The sequence below is a fragment of the Camellia sinensis genome, chromosome 4 (assembly GCF_055761805.1).
Source record: "Camellia sinensis isolate YWXY chromosome 4, ASM5576180v1, whole genome shotgun sequence".
Lineage (NCBI taxonomy): Eukaryota > Viridiplantae > Streptophyta > Magnoliopsida > Ericales > Theaceae > Camellia > Camellia sinensis.
In genome coordinates, this window is record NC_138964.1 from 17,165,692 (window position 1) to 17,182,305 (window position 16,614).

At 35.9% G+C, this 16,614-nt stretch overlaps 1 protein-coding gene across 1 annotated transcript; it reads left to right on the top strand.

The window, feature by feature from the left end:
* The first annotated feature begins 9,862 nt into the window (after positions 1-9,862).
* On the top strand, positions 9,863-15,584 carry LOC145823607 (secoisolariciresinol dehydrogenase-like). Its single transcript, XM_082923096.1, has 2 exons — positions 9,863-10,286; positions 15,322-15,584. Exons 1-2 carry the CDS (start codon positions 9,863-9,865, stop codon positions 15,582-15,584), a joined length of 687 nt encoding a protein of 228 aa, XP_082779222.1.
* The last annotated feature ends 1,030 nt before the right edge of the window (positions 15,585-16,614 follow it).

Here is a 16,614-nt window from a genome sequence, read left to right on the forward strand (position 1 = left end):
CACCTTTGGAAGTTCAAGATACAGAGACGGCAACATTGATTGTTAGCCCAGGTCTCAAGGGAGGCATGCTTGGAAGATATGGCCAGTGTGAGAGGAGGAGTTGGGAAGATGAAGAGATGAAGGTCTAGGATCTGTTGGGCTCATGAGAAGCCTCAATGAAAATGATATGAGAAGGCCTAATATTAATTTGGAGGTGGTCTTGGGTAATGGCTGGTTTGATGGGTTGGGTCTTGGGCTTGATATACACACAAGTTGGCAAAATGATTTGAGGATCGGCACATTTGCTGAGGAGGGTACTAGAAATTAAGTTGAGTTCTAGGCTGAGTTCTGGGCCTATTCTTGGGAACAATGGTAAGCATCTCATGGCTTTATTGTTTGAGGTTGAAACTCAACAAAATCATAGCAAAAGGGTTCTAATAGGAGAGAGAAGAGATTGCGAGCTAAAGAGAAGGGATATGAAGTCAAGATATAGAAGAAAAAAATGGAGAAAATTGGTACTGTTTAGACGTGGATTCCAAAGAGGAGCCCTATTTTGTGGAGCTGTATCTGCAATCTAAGTGTCATTATTACTAAACAACAATTCGGGAAGGCAAAAGAACATTTTATAGAAAGCCCAAAATACAATACAAATTGGAAAAGCTTTGCGGTTGAAATTTGATGGGTACAAAGTTGAGTTATCGGAGAAGATTGCTCAAATGGAGGAGGATGATGAGGCATGATGTGCAGTGGTGGATAAAGGAGGCGGGGCTTAGCCTACCATCAAAAGGGGCTTTCAGGCGAACTTTGTTGTGTTAATGAAGATTCTGTCATGGAATGTGAGATGGCTTGGAAAGGTGGAGAAAATAAGAAGGGTGAAGGATTTATTAGAGGAAAAAAGAGTGGATATGGTTCTATTACAAGAAACGAAAAAAAACAAAAAAAAAAAACAAAAACAATCAGAAATTGATAAGAATTTTGTGAGATCTTTATGGCCGAATTGGACTACATGTCTTTGGATGATGAGGGCAGTGCAAGGGATTTATTATGAATCTGGAAGCCAGAGGTGTTCGCTTTTAAAGAATATTGCTGCTCAACGAGATTTGTGCTACTGTGATTTACTCTGGTATTGATCGTGTTATTGGGAATGTGTATGCTCCGAATGAGGAGGTTAATAGAAGGCATTTATGGGAGGTGTTGGTTAAAATGAGATAGTTTTCCCTAAACCTTGGTACCTAGGAAGGGATTTTAATGAAGTATCAATAGTAGTTGAAAGAAAAGGCTACATAAAAAGGGAAAGAGAAATGTCTAATTTTAGTAATTTCATCAATAATCATGAGTTTATGGATGTCCTAATGCTGGCTAGGCAGTACACATGGGGTAATTCCCAAAATTAGAGTAGAATTAATAGATTTTGGTGAATCCAAAATGGTTAGAATGGTTCAAGCTAAAGGTTTGGGGATTACCTAGAGTAGTATCAGATCACTGCCCCATTTTATTAATGGAGGATGATAGAGAATGGGGCCCTAAACCATTCAGGTTCATTAATGCTTGGGTACTCTACCCTATGTTCCATAAGGAAACTAGAAGGGTGTGGAAAAGTACATAGGTGGCTGAAAGTACATTATAGGTGGGCTGGGTTCATTATCATGACCAAACTGAGAGTATTGAAACAGGCCTTGAAAAAATGGAACACTGAGGTGTTTAGGAATGTTGATGTTAAGATTAAAGAGGTTGAAATAGAGATGCATGCCCTTAATCTACTAGCTGAGTATAGAAACCTCAATGAAGTTGAAGTTGTATCTCGAAAGGAGATGATTAGTTTGGTTTGAAAACTCAGAAAGATAAAGAAGTGGTTGTGGTTACAGAAGTCAAGGATGGACTGGACACTAAAAAGAGACAAGAATACAATATTCCTCCATGTAATGGCAACCATGAGGTAGAGAAGGAATATGATGAATTCAATGAGGATTAGGGAGAGTTCAGTGAAGGAACTAGCTGAGGTTTAGCAAGCAGCATGTAATTATTTCAAATCTTATTTTGATTAAAAGTGGAGCTTTAGGCCTGGCATTGGAGGGCCATTTAAGAGGGTGGATCAAATCCAAGCCAAGGAATTACTAGAAAAAGAGTTCATGGAGGCAGAAGTATGGGAAGAAATTAGGGAGTGCAATGGAAATTAGGTTCTAGGCCCAGATGGATTCAACATGAACTATTTTTAAAAGAGTTGGAAAGTCATGAAAAAGGACATAATGAATTTTATGAAGTAATTCCATAGAAATAGTAGATTGGGGTATGGTGTGAATTGTTTTTTTGTCACTTGGATTCCCAAGAAGGATTTCCCATCTTCGATTGGGAATTACAGGCCAATTATCTTGATCAATTTGGTGTATAAAGTCCTATCTAAGGTACTGGCAAATAGATTTAAACAAGTGCGGCTTGCTGTTATTGACAATGTACAATCGGCTTTTTTGGGAGTGAGAAACATCATGGATGGAGTACTTATTGCTAATGAGGTTGTCAATTAGTGGGAAACGTCTAAGAAGAAGGGTATAATCCTTAACTTGGATTTTGAAAAAGCCTATGAACTTCTTGCTACAAATGGTAGATAATTTGGGATTTGGTTTAAGATGGATTGGGTGGATGAATGAGCGCATTTCTTCAGCAAGAGTGTTTGTGCTTGTGAATGGATCTCCATCTGAAGAGTTTGGTCCTAAAAGAGGGCTTAGGCAAGGTGATCCACTTTCACCCTTTCTATTTAATGTTGTAGCTAAATGGCTTAACATTTTACCTATGAGAGCAAAAGAGTTGGGAATTATAAAAGGGGTGGAAGGTTCAATGTATCTCACCTTCAGTTTGCAGACAAAACTATTATCTTTTGTGATGTAGAGTGGTCTGAAGTGGTAGCTATTAAAAGAGTCTTGAGATGCTTTGAAATATTCTCTAGTTTAAGAATAAATTTCCATAAAAAAGTTGTGTGGAGTGGGTGTAGATGAGGTGAGGGTGCATGAATTTGCCTCTAAATTCAACTGTTTGAATGATAATTTGACAACCTCAACATGCATATCATAATTACATTTATTTAATTGTGTGCGAATTTTAAGTTGGGATATGTGCTTTCTAAATAATTTGTGTATATCTGTCTGATTTGAAAACTATCTGTTGTGATTTCTGTTCAGAGTTTGAAATTGAAGACTTAAATGATTTCATAAACCAAAATTGACAAATCGAATAGACTAATTGGAATTTTTAGAACCATTTGAGAAGTTTGATTAAAAATTGATTCAGTTTGGTAAATTAAGCTTTGTTTAATTAGCCTTAACCATGATTAATTAGACTGATAATCTAATTAGTAATTAAGCTAATCTACATGTATATATATATATATATATGTTTTATGAGAGCTTTGAGCTCATTCTTGGATCATTTGAGTTCATTTGTGCCAAGAATTCATTTTAGAGAGAGAGTAAGCTCTCATTCTAGAGAGAGAAAGCTCAAGTCTTGTGAGAATTTGAAGAAGAACTTGAAGATTTAGCTAGAGTTGATCAAGATTATGTAAGATTAAGTATAATTGAAGGCTCTAGGAAAGATTTGTAACCTTAATTCTTGAAGATAAACCATTTTAGAGTTGAGATTATGGAGTAATTAGGATCATTTGCATGTGTTTTGTAAGAGTGTGTTAAGAAGATGATGAAATTTGAAGTAGCTACACATGCATGCACGAATATGTGATGTCTTACCATTTTGAGTTTGAATTCTATCATCCATGTTGAAATTGGAAGTTAATTTGCACATACATCATTGATTTCATCATTTTTTGTTTGAGTTTTAAAGTTCCAACATGCATGTGAGCTTTTATCATGTTTATTGTTTCCGAAATTCATGAGCTTGTGGTTTTCATTGCTTGATTTGAAGAACAAAAGAAAAGAGTTTGAAAATTTTGCATGCATGAGCTTTGAGTTCAATTTTGGTTGAATTAAGAAGATTTTTAGCAAATGGTTTTTAAAGGGTCATGTATTTGAGATTTCTAAAGTGTTTTCATATTTTTAAACAAGCCATGCATGACCCAAAGCTTTGAACTAGTGTTTGGGAGCTCAACCTTTCAATTTTGAAACCCAAAATTTTGGCATACCGCTCAAGCGAACAAAAGGTGACTGGAGCAAACTTATTGTTTGTTTGGCATTTGCTCAAGCGACGAAGTGTTGGCTTGAGCAATGACCCCTATTTTAGCACTTTTTGACAAGTCATCTATGTTCATATCTTTGTCCCCATGTCTTTTTGAACATTCTTAGGCATGATTTATGACTTATTGGGGAATTAACGCTGAACTATCTAACCCATCTTCCTAAACAGCCACCCAAGCCCATTTTCTTGAACACCGAACACAACCCATAACCCTTCAATACATGCTTTGTGATGTGAACACATAATATGTTTTGAAGTGTTTTGCTTCCTCAGGCTATGCAAAGTACCTCTTTGATAAAATTGTGTAATTTTATAATTCCCAACAAGTGATAAAAATAAAATATATTTACGTAAATTTTTGCATTTACATTTTATTTTTTAAAAAATAATATCAATAGATTAGAATTTTATTTTATTTATTTGTTTGTGTGTGATTTGAATAGTCTAAAAAAAGTTAAAATTTTGAATGTCTTGATGAAATTTAAAGACATACTATAAAAGATATTATTCAATTGAAAAATGAATCATGCACACTATGTTTTACAAAACCATCGAATGCATATATACAAGATGAATGTCTAACAATATGAAATTTAGATAGAAGATGAAATTTATATATACAGTTATTCTATAATCTTGTGATGAAGCCTTAGACACCCATTCATACTTGTAGCTTTAGTAGTCTGAGATGACTTCTGAGATGGATTTGTAGGTTTGGCTGCAGCTGTAGCTACAACTACTTTGTCCTTACTATCTTGACTTTCATTGACTTAGACATCTATACTTATAGCTTTGCATACTGGTGAACCATTATCCTTATCAGTCCCTCTCAAGCTAAAAGATGGGTGACCAACTAAAAGCTTGGATTGAAGAAAAAGAAAGCGAGAAACAAATAAAGATTTGGTAAAAACATCGGCTATTTGATCTGAAGAGGCAATATGCCGAATAAGCAATTGTTTAGCAGAAACCTTCTCCCTAACAAAATGATAATCGATTTCGATATGCTTGGTCCTTGCATGGAAAGCAGGATTAGAAGCTAGGGATAATGCAGACATCACACCATAAAACTGGAACAGAGGAAGAGACAATGTGCATGTCAGCAAGAAGCATTTGAAGCCAAGCAACCTTTGAACTAACATGAGCCATAGACCTATACTCAGCTTTAGTAGAAGATCGAGCATTAATAGATTGCTTCTTGGCAGACCAAGAGACCAAATTAGAACCCAGAAAAATGCAAAAACCCGAAGTAGAGCGCCTATCACAAGGATCACCAGCCTAATCAGCATTCGAAAAAGCATGGAGATCAAAAGTGCTAGGAGAAAATGACAAACCATTGTTACTAGTCCCTTCAACAAAACGCAACAGTCTTTTAACCATAGTAAAGTGAGACTGAGAGGGACACTGCATATGTTGGCAAGCTTGATTGATTGCAAAAGCTAAGTTTAGTCGAGTAATTATCAAATACGAAAGATCCCCAACAAGACTTCGATCCTCAAAGGAAGAAAAAGAAGACGATTTGATAGACATAGGAGAGCAAGTTGGTTTACACTCAAGCATACCAGCTTTGTGAAGAAGGGAAGAATCATAATGAGATTGGGACAAGAAGTACCCTGTAAAAGTGGAAGAAACAGAGATACCCAAAAAATATGAAAGATGACCTAACTCTCTGAGAGAATAGACTGAATGCAGTTGAGAGATCAAAGCTTGGATATGAGAAGAGGAATTTCCACTCACAAGAATGTCATCCACATATACTAAAAGATAGGTAAGAGTGGTGGAAGTAGCTTGAACAAAAAGAGAATTGTCACAATGGCTATTAACAAAACCAAGCTTGATCAAGAAATTAGAGAAAGTAGAGAACCAAGTTGTTGGGGCTTGTTTTAAATCATAGAGAGCCTTGTTTAGCTTGCAAACATAAGTAAGAAAGGTAGTACTTTCAAAGCCAGGAGGTTGAGCCATGTAAACATCTTCTTCAAGTTTGCCATTTAGAAATGCATTTGAAACATCCAATTGTTGAATGTGCTAATTATAATGAAGAGCAATACACAAAAACACTCATATGGTTAGTTGCTTGGCCACTGGACTAAAAGTGTCAAGAAAGTCCACACCTGTCTCTTGAAGATAGCCTTTAGCTATAAGTCTAGACCTATATCTGGCAATAAAACCATCTGAATTCAAGTTTGCCATTTAGAAATGCATTTAAAACATCTAATTGTTGAATGTGCCAATTATAATGAAGAGAAATACACAAAAACACTTATATGGTTAGTTGCTTGGCCACTGGACTAAAAGTGTCAAGAAAGTCCACACCTGTCTCTTGAACATAGCCTTTGGCTACAAGTCTAGACCTGTATTTGGCAATAGAATCATATGAATTCTTTTTAATGCGAAAATTCCATTTGCAACCCATAACATTTTAATGAGTAGAAGAAGGAACAAGAGTCCAAGTGCGTTGAGATTGAAGAGCCTGAAATTCCTCAAGCATAGAGTTATACCAACGAGAACATTGAAAAGCATCCTTGTAGGACTTGGGTTCAAAAGTGAGAAGGGAAGCGGAAAGACACATCTGGACAACTTTGGCTCAGGTAACCATAGGATGAGAGTTAAGAGACAAAGGAGGAGGAAGAATAGGAATAGAAAGATTGATAGCTGGTGAAGAAAAAGGTACAGGAGAAGAGATGAAACCAGGACTAGAGTGAGCTACAAAGTTAGTAAGAGATTGAGAACTAGAGGTAAGTGGAGAAGGAGATGAAATAGGAGAAAAAGGTAAGTCATAAGAAGTAGTACTGGATGCATGGGAAGGAAGAGAAGAAGAAACAGAAATGGATAGAGAACCCCAGAAGAAAGACCTACCAGCTTGTAAAGAAGAGGAGGCAAGAAAGAGTTGCAAGAAGTAAATGGAAAAGAAGACTCATTAAAAACAACATGCCTTGAAATGTAGACAGTACAAGTAGCAAAACTTAGGCATCTGTAATCTTTATAGCTGGGATGATAACCAATAAAGACACACTCCTGAGACCGAGGCTACAGCTTGTGAGTGGTATAAGGCCCAAGCCAAGGATAGCACTTACAACCAAATACTCTATTAAAGGCATAATCAGGGACTGTATGAAACAAAATTTCAAAAGGACAGAGATTGTCCAACTTCGGACTAGGCATTCTGTTGATCAAATAAGTAGCAGTGGTAAGAGTTTCAAACCAAAACTTTAGAGGCATTGAAGATTGATCAAGTAGTGCAATAACTGTTTCAATCAAGTGCCTATGCTTCCTTTCAGCCACTCCATTTCGTGTTGGAGTATAAGGACAACTCAATTGATGAACAATAACAGAAGTTCTCATAAAATTTTAAAACTATCCATTGGTATATTCTCCACCACCATCTGTTCTCAGTATCTTAAGAGGTGGAAATTTGAAGGTCAGTTTAAACTTTAAGAACTTAGAGTAAACCTCACTCTTATAGGACAAAGGATATAACCAGGTGAAGTAATTGAAATCATCAACAAAGAAAACATAGTACTTATAAGATGCATTAGATTCAATAAAAGGTCCCCACATATCATAGTGTATAAAAGAAAAATGAGGAGCAGATTTATTTGTAGACAGTACAAATGAGAGTCTATAACTCTTGGATACAAAAAACTCATGGTAAAGTGAAGTACAATCTTTATGAGAAAAAGAAACATCACATTGTGAAGCCATTTTATTCATGATAGCAGAACATGGATGCCCTAGTCTTCTATGCCAAATAACAACAAGAGAACTAGTACCAAAAAACACTTTAGAAATAGTAGAAAAAGAAGAGGGAAATTGATAGAGACCGTTAACATGATGACCTTTATAGAGAACCTTGTGACTGCGTTTGTCCTGAACCATAAAAGATTTATCTTCAAAAGTTACTATGAAATTATTATCAGAAGTAAGTTGATGCACAGATAACAAGTTAGAGGAAATGTGAAGAACATGAAGAATATTATTAAGCTTAAATTGGAAAGAGTGAGTAGATAGTATACCAGTGCCTGTGTTATGGACTTGAAGAGCATTACCATCTCTAATCATAACCTGATCTTGACCTTGATAAGTTTGATAATCCTGCAAATTGGTCAAGTTAAAGGTAAGATGTGAAATGGCTGCAGAATCCATATATACCAACGAGTTGAAGACATAGGAGATGAAGTCATAGGATATGAAGGTAAATGATGAAATAAAGTGTGAGCAAAGAAAGCTCATGGTGGTGGTGTAGAAGAAGGACTCAAAGTATATGATGGAAAAATAGGCTAAAATGAAGGATTCATTATATTTCTGCATTCCAAGGTTGAATGAATGCTTTTACCACATATCTGACATATCAAACCATAACTTTAAGGTCTTTCTCCCTTTCTACCTCGATTATTAAAGTATCTGCCACCTCTAGACTGAAAACCTTGAGATCTACCTCCTCTTTTATTGAAAGAATAATCTCAATTTGAAGAATTAGTGGAATAATTCCAAGATGAATTAGGTCCTCCAGAAGAAGCCTGTAAACCAGTGGTAGCAGAAAAGGCCACATTAAGAGTAATAGGAGATCCTTGTTTATGAATTTGTTTAACATGAATAGCTTCTGAGTAGAGCAAGTCACACAATTCATCCATAGAAAGAGGCTTTGTTTTTCCTCTTATTATTGTTTTAAAAGCATTATATTCATTAGGTAAACCATTGAGAGCAAGAAGGATTATGTTTTCATCATAAACTGGTGAGGAAGCTAGTGAAAATTGTTCAACCAAATTTTTGACTTCTTGAAGATAAACCTCCATAGACTTTGTGTGCTTTGAAATTGTGCTTGACTTTTTCTTAAGTTGATGTATATGGGATAAAGACAGAGATGTAAATCTCTTTTCAAGTGCAAACCATAGATCTTTGCAATATTTGATGTGAAGAACTGAAGCAAAGAGTGATGGCGTGAGAGTTGTAATAATACAATTGAGAAGACATGAATTGATTAGCTTCCATTTTAGAAATTCAGGATTAGAAATAAATTGATTGTCCTCATTAAGAACTGTTAAAGATGGACAAGATATAGAACCATCAAGAAATCCAAATAGTTCTGTAGCTTCGAAAAAATTCTGAATTTGATTTCTCCAAATTGAATAATTTATAGACTCAAGCTTTATTGTAATCAAAGAGTTGAGATTTGAAATTAGCAATAGCACATTAGAAAGAAGATTTCTCAGATTGAGTTGCCATTGTTGACTCCTCAGATAGGATCACCATTGTTGCTCGCTAGAGCTTAGAAGCACTGATAGCATGATGAAATTTAGAGAGAGAATAAAAAAGAAATTATTCAATTGAAAAGTGAATCATGCACACTCTGTTTTACAAAACCATTGAATGTATATATACAAGATGAATAGCTAACAACCTATTGCTGACTAATCTATATCTAATTAAATTTGTTACAAATAAAGTTTCGATTATATACAGCTATTCTACAATCTTGTGATGAAGCCTCAGACACCCGTTCATACTTATAGCTTTAGTAGTTTGAGATGACTTCTGAGATGGACTTCTAAGATGGATTTGTAGGTTTGGCTGCTGTTGTAGCTGCAGTTACTTTGTCCTTGTTGTCTTGACTTTCATTGACTGAGACATCTATACTTGTACCTTTGGATACTAGTGAACCATTATCCTTATCATGTCTACTATGAAAAAAATTGATGAGGTACCCACAATGAACACTTTGAAAAAAAATTATGGAGACACCACCATCCTCAAGTATGGAAAGATTGGCATCATGATCAATGGAGTTATATTAGACGAAGTGAAAACCAGCAGTAAGGACAATGAAAAGTTTGAGTTTGATCAAATCATTAGCGTGAACCTAACAGGTGTCTTCTTAGGCACCAAGCATGCAACTCAAGTGATGATTCCATCCAAAAAGGGTAGAATTCTTACACTTAGAAGTGCTACTTCTGGTGTTGGTGGTGTTGCTTCTCATGTATACATAAGTCCAAAGCACGCTGTGGTGGGATTGACAAAGAATAATGCTATAGAGCTCTGGCAGTTTGGGACTCACTTCAATTACTTATCGCCCTACTTGATTTCAACACCATTGGCGGTGAACTTTTTCAAGTTGGATAAGAATGATGCCTCTGGTATTTATTCTAACCTCAAAGGGGTGTGTAGACACCCCATTTTGACTGCCTCTAAGACTTAGGTGCTTTCTTCTGAACACCCGATGATGAAAATTAAAATATGCTGTTTTATTAATTTCTTAGAAGAAAAATCAGATTTAAGCTTTAATCCCAGCTTTACACCCGTTTTAAGCAAATTATTTTAGACTTATTGAAAAACCTTTTTTTTTTAAAAAAAAAATTTAGAAAACAGAGCAATTTTGAAAAAATTGACCTCATTCCCTCGTGGGATGACCACATGGCACGTGAAACCACATGGCTTGTGAGAAACCTTGTGGGTTGCCATGTGATTTGTGAGAAATTATTGGGTGTGGTGAAAGAGGGAAAATTTGGTTTTATAAAATGGTGAGAATTGTTTCGAGAGATTTAAAAATAAATAAATAAATAAATAAAAATAAAAAATCAGAAGGAGAGAGGAGGAGGAAAATTGCTTTCAAAGAAGGGAAAAGGAAAAAAGTCAGAGAGAGAGAGAGAGAGAGAGAGAGAGAGAAGCTTATTTGCAAAAGAAAGCTGTCTGACAGAGAAACCTGTTTTCTTGAGATATATTTTGTGAAAATACAACAACTTAAACCTGAGAGCTTTCTTCACTGATATACCCTTCTCTTTACTGAAACCAATTAAAAAACTCCATTGAATTTTTTTTTTCTTTTTTGAGATTCTAAAGCTTATTCCATAGGCTTGACGGTGTTAAAAAAAGAGTTTGTTAATCAAAATTCTGCCTTTTGAAGGTGAATTTTTAGAAACAATTCTCATTCATATCTATCAGTCTCAGCAAAACCGACTGAAATTAGGCAAAACTAGACAAAGAGTGACTACCAGTCGTCTGCTCAGACAACTGCCCAGACATCGCTCGGATGTCCGAGCTTGGGTAATTCACTCTCTAGTTTTTAGTGTTTAAATAGTATCTTGTAAACTCAATTTCTTTGAGTTGTACATCTTCAAAAAATTTTAAAAAAATACATGAAATCAAATTGTTTTAAAATGAATTGCACAGTCTATACTTGTTTGTTTCACACAGTAGTTTCTAGATTTATTGAATAAATCAGAATATGAACGTATAAAGTAAATAAAAAACTATATCACGGTTTAGTAGAGACTGATCTTTGATCGGGTGAGTAGGGGTGCTCAATTAATGACTTTCCCCTTTTACACCTAAGGTTCCGAGCTAAGCATCCTTGGTTACAATGAACAATGGTCTTGGCACAAGTCACGGGTTTCCTAATTTTTTTCAAAATATTAGGTGGTGACTCTGAGATCTGATGACGCAGTCTATTTTTGGGCAAGGGTTTTTTTTTGCAATAAAATGGATTTTATGTAAAGTTTCCAAACCTGGACTCTCATCTATGCTTCACATTGCACTCGTGAGACTAGATCGAAGAAATCAAGGGTCCAAACTGTTCAACGCGTGCGGGTAGCCTCGGGTATGTTATAGTTTCTAGCAACTCTGTTGGGGATCTTAAGAAATCTTGGCTCGAACTCCATGATATGACTTTTACTTTTAATTATATGTTCATTATATTTCATGCATTGGTGCACCTAAGTCCCGTGCTCGTCACCTGTTATCCTAGACGACTATTTGGCTTCGAGCAAATAAACAGTCACGAGCTCTAATATGGTGGGAGCACAAACCATGGAATCGGAATCACCACATACCGCTTGATCTACTAGATTGGGTAGGTATATTGGTGTTTTGCTTTCGACCAAGATTGACCTAGTGCATATAGTAAACTCTAGCAACTTCCAACATTATGACAGGATGCTATCCCATTCTAGGATTTGTAGTGTTGTTTGTTTGAATAGTGAAACCCCAGATCATTTCAAAGTTAAGACAAGATAACCCTACCCACCATAGGGGTGCTTGTTCTCTTTCCTGCTATGTACAATGTATATGATCTATATACAGGTTCTTAAATTGAGATGAATGGTTCAGGCATGTCAGTTTATCGGGTTCAGTTTTATCCGTGGGGGCATACAATGATCAGTTATGCGAATTGAGTCGAAGTGTTGCCAGAATTTTGATTAGGGGCATTGTTTTATGTTTCCTTAGTCATTGTAGCACAACTTTAGAAAATTTTGATATCCCACAAAGTCTACCAATGTAAATAAAAATAGAACTTGCGGGATATCTGACCATTTCTGTGATTGGGAAGTGACCACCTGTTGATTGCACGAGCTTTATTCTGAATGCAGTGGGTGGCCCACACTTTAACTAACAATTTGAGAATGGTTTTATTATGAGTTTTGAATTGAGTGTTGAGTCTAAGTTTGATTCCACCATGTTTGTAGAGTTGGGATCAGGCTTTAGTCATTCTAGCACGTCCAAGTTTGGTGATTTAGGGGTTAATAACCCAAACATCATTGTCTATTTTGTGTCTGTCTTTTCTTTTGCTTTCTAGTCCGTTTCAATCATTGAGCCGATAAGTTCTGATGCAGTAATTTTTGTCTACTTCTTTGTGCCTGTAAATCATTGCATTAGCCAAAATTTTCAAAACTTTTTCCAAAACTTTGATAATGAAGATGAAGGAATTCCTCCAGATTTGTAAAATTTGATTGACTGAGAGGATGAGAGGTGTGCTAAGCCCTTTATGGATGAGATCATTTCAGTTAATGTGGGTACTGAGAGGGATCTTGGCTCAGTCCATATTGGTTCTACATTGTCTTCAGAAGAGCACGAGCAATTAGTCACTTTATTAAAAGAGGTCAAAAAATATTTTTGCATGGTCCTACAAAGACATGCCTAGAATTGATCATGAGATTGTACAACTTAGGATCCCTCTCAACCTTGGGACTCGACCCCCTAGCTCCCAAACCTTGATTTAGCATGTTCAATGATCAACCAAAATGCAAGGCTTGTATAGCTGGATTGGAAGCAACCCTAGAACTAGGGGCAAAAAAGGTTGGATGTGATCAGGTATTCAAGCTTAGTCATCCACCTAGTCAGAATGACTAATTGGTTTGTCGACTCTTTGGCAACCCTAGTTTCAATGGTAGATATACCGATCGGGCTCAAGATACGTCTGATCCTCACAGAGCAGATGATAGGCGCAATAGAAAAAGTTAAAGATGAAAATCCTTAGTATCATGACATTTTGGAGAATGACCTATGCTCACAAGGGTAAAATGCTAAGGATAAGGTGTCAAAATAGGATTGTCCAGGCATTGAACAAAAAAAACTCAAATCCTAAAATATGAGAAAAGAAGATTTAGTGTTGAAGGACAATCGAACTTCTATCCACGACCCTAGGGGCAAATTCAGACCCAATTAGTTGGGTCCCTACATCATCATGTCTATCTGGTCAAGAGTAGCAGTTATTCTCATTGATTTAGATGGCCTAGAGATCTCATAACCAATCAATATGGACAAGCAACAAAGGTACTACCCTTCAGGGGCTCGTTGGGCCAAAAACTCAGATGGGCGACCTAAGAAAAAGTTAGAGCAAAAAAAAAAAGAAAATTAAAAATGAAAAAAATGAAAAATGAAAAATGAAAAAATAGAAAAAGAAAAATGAAAAAAACTAAAGAAAAGCTCACAAGGTCAAAAACCTAGAAAGGCGGCTTTGACAAAAGCTAGAGCACAAAAGGATTGTTAATACTCGAGTGAACCTTACCCCCGGAACTATGTAACGCATGATTCCTATCTTTGGGATGTGTAGTCAGCTTCATCTTGAAGTTCAGCCCTAACCATTTTTTACTCACTCATTTCGTCCATGTTTGATTGGTGTATTTCTACTTGACCCAGTTGTCTTGCCCACATTCAATTGGGATATCTTTATTTGGTTCAATTGCCCTATCTCTTCTTTATGGCATATCCAACTGCAAGACAAATCAAGTTCGGATTTGAGTTTGTGCATCTCAAGGGTTGATTTCATGTTGGTCGGGTAGTGGTCATTTGTGAAGACATATTTTGAGGACTTTTAATCAAGTTGACTGATTTTCTCAAAACTTATTCTATTTTTGGAAAACCAGACCATTCTTTGGACCAAAAAAAGAACAATTTTCAGTGCTCACAACTTGACTTACATAATTTCAAAATAGAGAATTGAACAAGCATGTTAATCTGACTCTCATGTTGGTCAAAATATTTTTAGTAGAAAACCAAACAAATAGTCAAAGTGATGAAATAGGGGCACAATCGAGTCAATTTTTTTTGTCTTTCCCTTATATTCTTGAAAGTCTCCATTTATATTGTCAACCACTCACCAAAAAGTGTGTAATTGTTATACAAAACCCTTTAGTCGGGCGGTTGTTTGGTGGTGGTTTTTGTTTTGAATCTTGTTTTACGACATCACACTCACGATATTCTAAACCCCGCCCATAATTGTTATACTTGGTCGTGCCCATGGTGCTTATGATCACACCCATGATGAAGTTTTGTGTCTTTTCTATTCCAGCAAGTGTTAATTTGTTTAGGTTGCTTCTGTTTGATTTTTTTTCATTGAGTTGTATTTTGTGTTTTGGTCAGTTATAGGCTCAATATCCAGGTCAGAATTCATTAAAATGTAGCCATTCTCAATTTCAATTTTGAAACAAAATGTTTTCATGGTTAAGTGTTGTGTCATTCGAATTTGCAAAACAAACTCATTTTATTAAATTTCAGGGTGAAACCCCTGATTATAGCTTTCAAAACAAGAAAATTTCAAAAATAAAAAGAGAAATCTGAAGCATTTGTACTTCTTCCTAAGCAAAACCAAAAATCCAAGGAACAACCAAAAATAAAAAATAAATAAATAAAATAATCGAGTGTAAGCATGGTTCTTATTTTCCGGTGACTTCCAATATCGATTGCCTTGCTTCATCATCACTTCCGGGAAGCTCTTGAAGACTCTACCTCGGCATTGGTAGAGCTTCTGAAAGAGATTACTCCCCGACGGTCATCAAATGTAGAGCATCAAGGAGCTTTAAATTAGGCTGCAGAGGGCACCTGCCATTTCAACTCCTTGTTTTGTTTCTTCAAGTTGCTAATCTCTTTTCGAGCGTTCTTGTACATACGTTGCAGCAAGAAAATTTGGGCGTTTAATCGATGTACTTCACTCGTCCTACCGATGGGACAAATTAGAGACTGCGGTCATGGTCCCCACACAGGACTTCAATGTGAAGTGGTTGGCATCAATATTAGACTACGCTGCCATTAGTTGCTCGACTAACAGCGTAAGGAAGCTGAGAACAGAGGTAGGGGTTGGGGTACTCTGTCGAGACTCAGAAGAGTTGGTAATTTCGATTAAGAAATCGTTAAGGTCAGGGAAAAGAGTGAAAGGATAGCGAGAAGAGGCCATGACAGAAGAGAGTAATGCCGCTAAAGAGAGAATTGGTATAATAATGGTAGAGAGAATTTGTGGCTTTTTGCTTTGCTCTCTCGGAAGCCTCAGTTTACGAAGAAAATAGAGAAGAAGAAGAGGCCAAGAGAAGAGAGATTGTTGAGTCAATCTTTGGCAAACGAGGTTGGTCTAGCTACTATTGGTCAGACATGTCGTGATTGTTGAAATCGCGCTAGACATGGTGCTCGACGAAGATGAACCAGGGAGAGAGAGACAAAATAAGGGGATGAGCGTATTCATGTATATATTTTGTATGTATATGTCTGTGTATCTGTATCCGTATGTTTGTGTATGTGTATGTCTATGTATTCGTATCTGTATTCTATGTATGTATATGTCTGTATATCCATATCCATATGCCTGTGTCCATATATATCTATATATATATATATATATATGTATATTTATATATTCATATATGTATATATTTTGTATATGTATGTATATGTACATGATACGCATTTTGTATATTGGTGTATCCGTATATGTATATTTGGTATGTATATAAATGTTGAAAACAAAAATAAAAATTTTCAAAAAACAAAAAAAAAATTAAAAAGAAATTGTCCAGAAAAAATTCAAAAAGAAATTTTGAAAAACAGAAAACAACAAAAACAAAAAGAAGAAAATCTTGGAAAAGAAAAAAAAAATCATTTGTGTGTTCCTTTGTTGTGCATCCATCATTTTATATGTTGTGCATCCATCATATCATTGCATATTGTACGTCTCACATTGCCCCCTTCGTGTTTTTGCATTCACCATCACACTTGCACTATCTATTATATTTGTCATGCATGGTTACAATCTATTCACATCACTTCAAACTTTTTGGTTACAACTTTTCTCCTTTACCCGGTTGAAACCATCGCCCTATTTTGTATTGAGGTACGGTCTAGGTCTTATATATTGGTTAAGACCCCTTTCTCCTTTACCCGATTGAAACCATCACCTTATTTCGTATCGAGGTACAATCT

Bases quoted from the DNA above. Each gene is read 5' to 3' on its own strand.
- LOC145823607 (XM_082923096.1), top strand. From the start codon at position 9,863: ATGAACACTTTGAAAAAAAATTATGGAGACACCACCATCCTCAAGTAT. The intron at 10,287-15,321 runs GTATTTATTCTA...CATACGTTGCAG, and splicing joins GGATAAGAATGATGCCTCTG to CAAGAAAATTTGGGCGTTTA.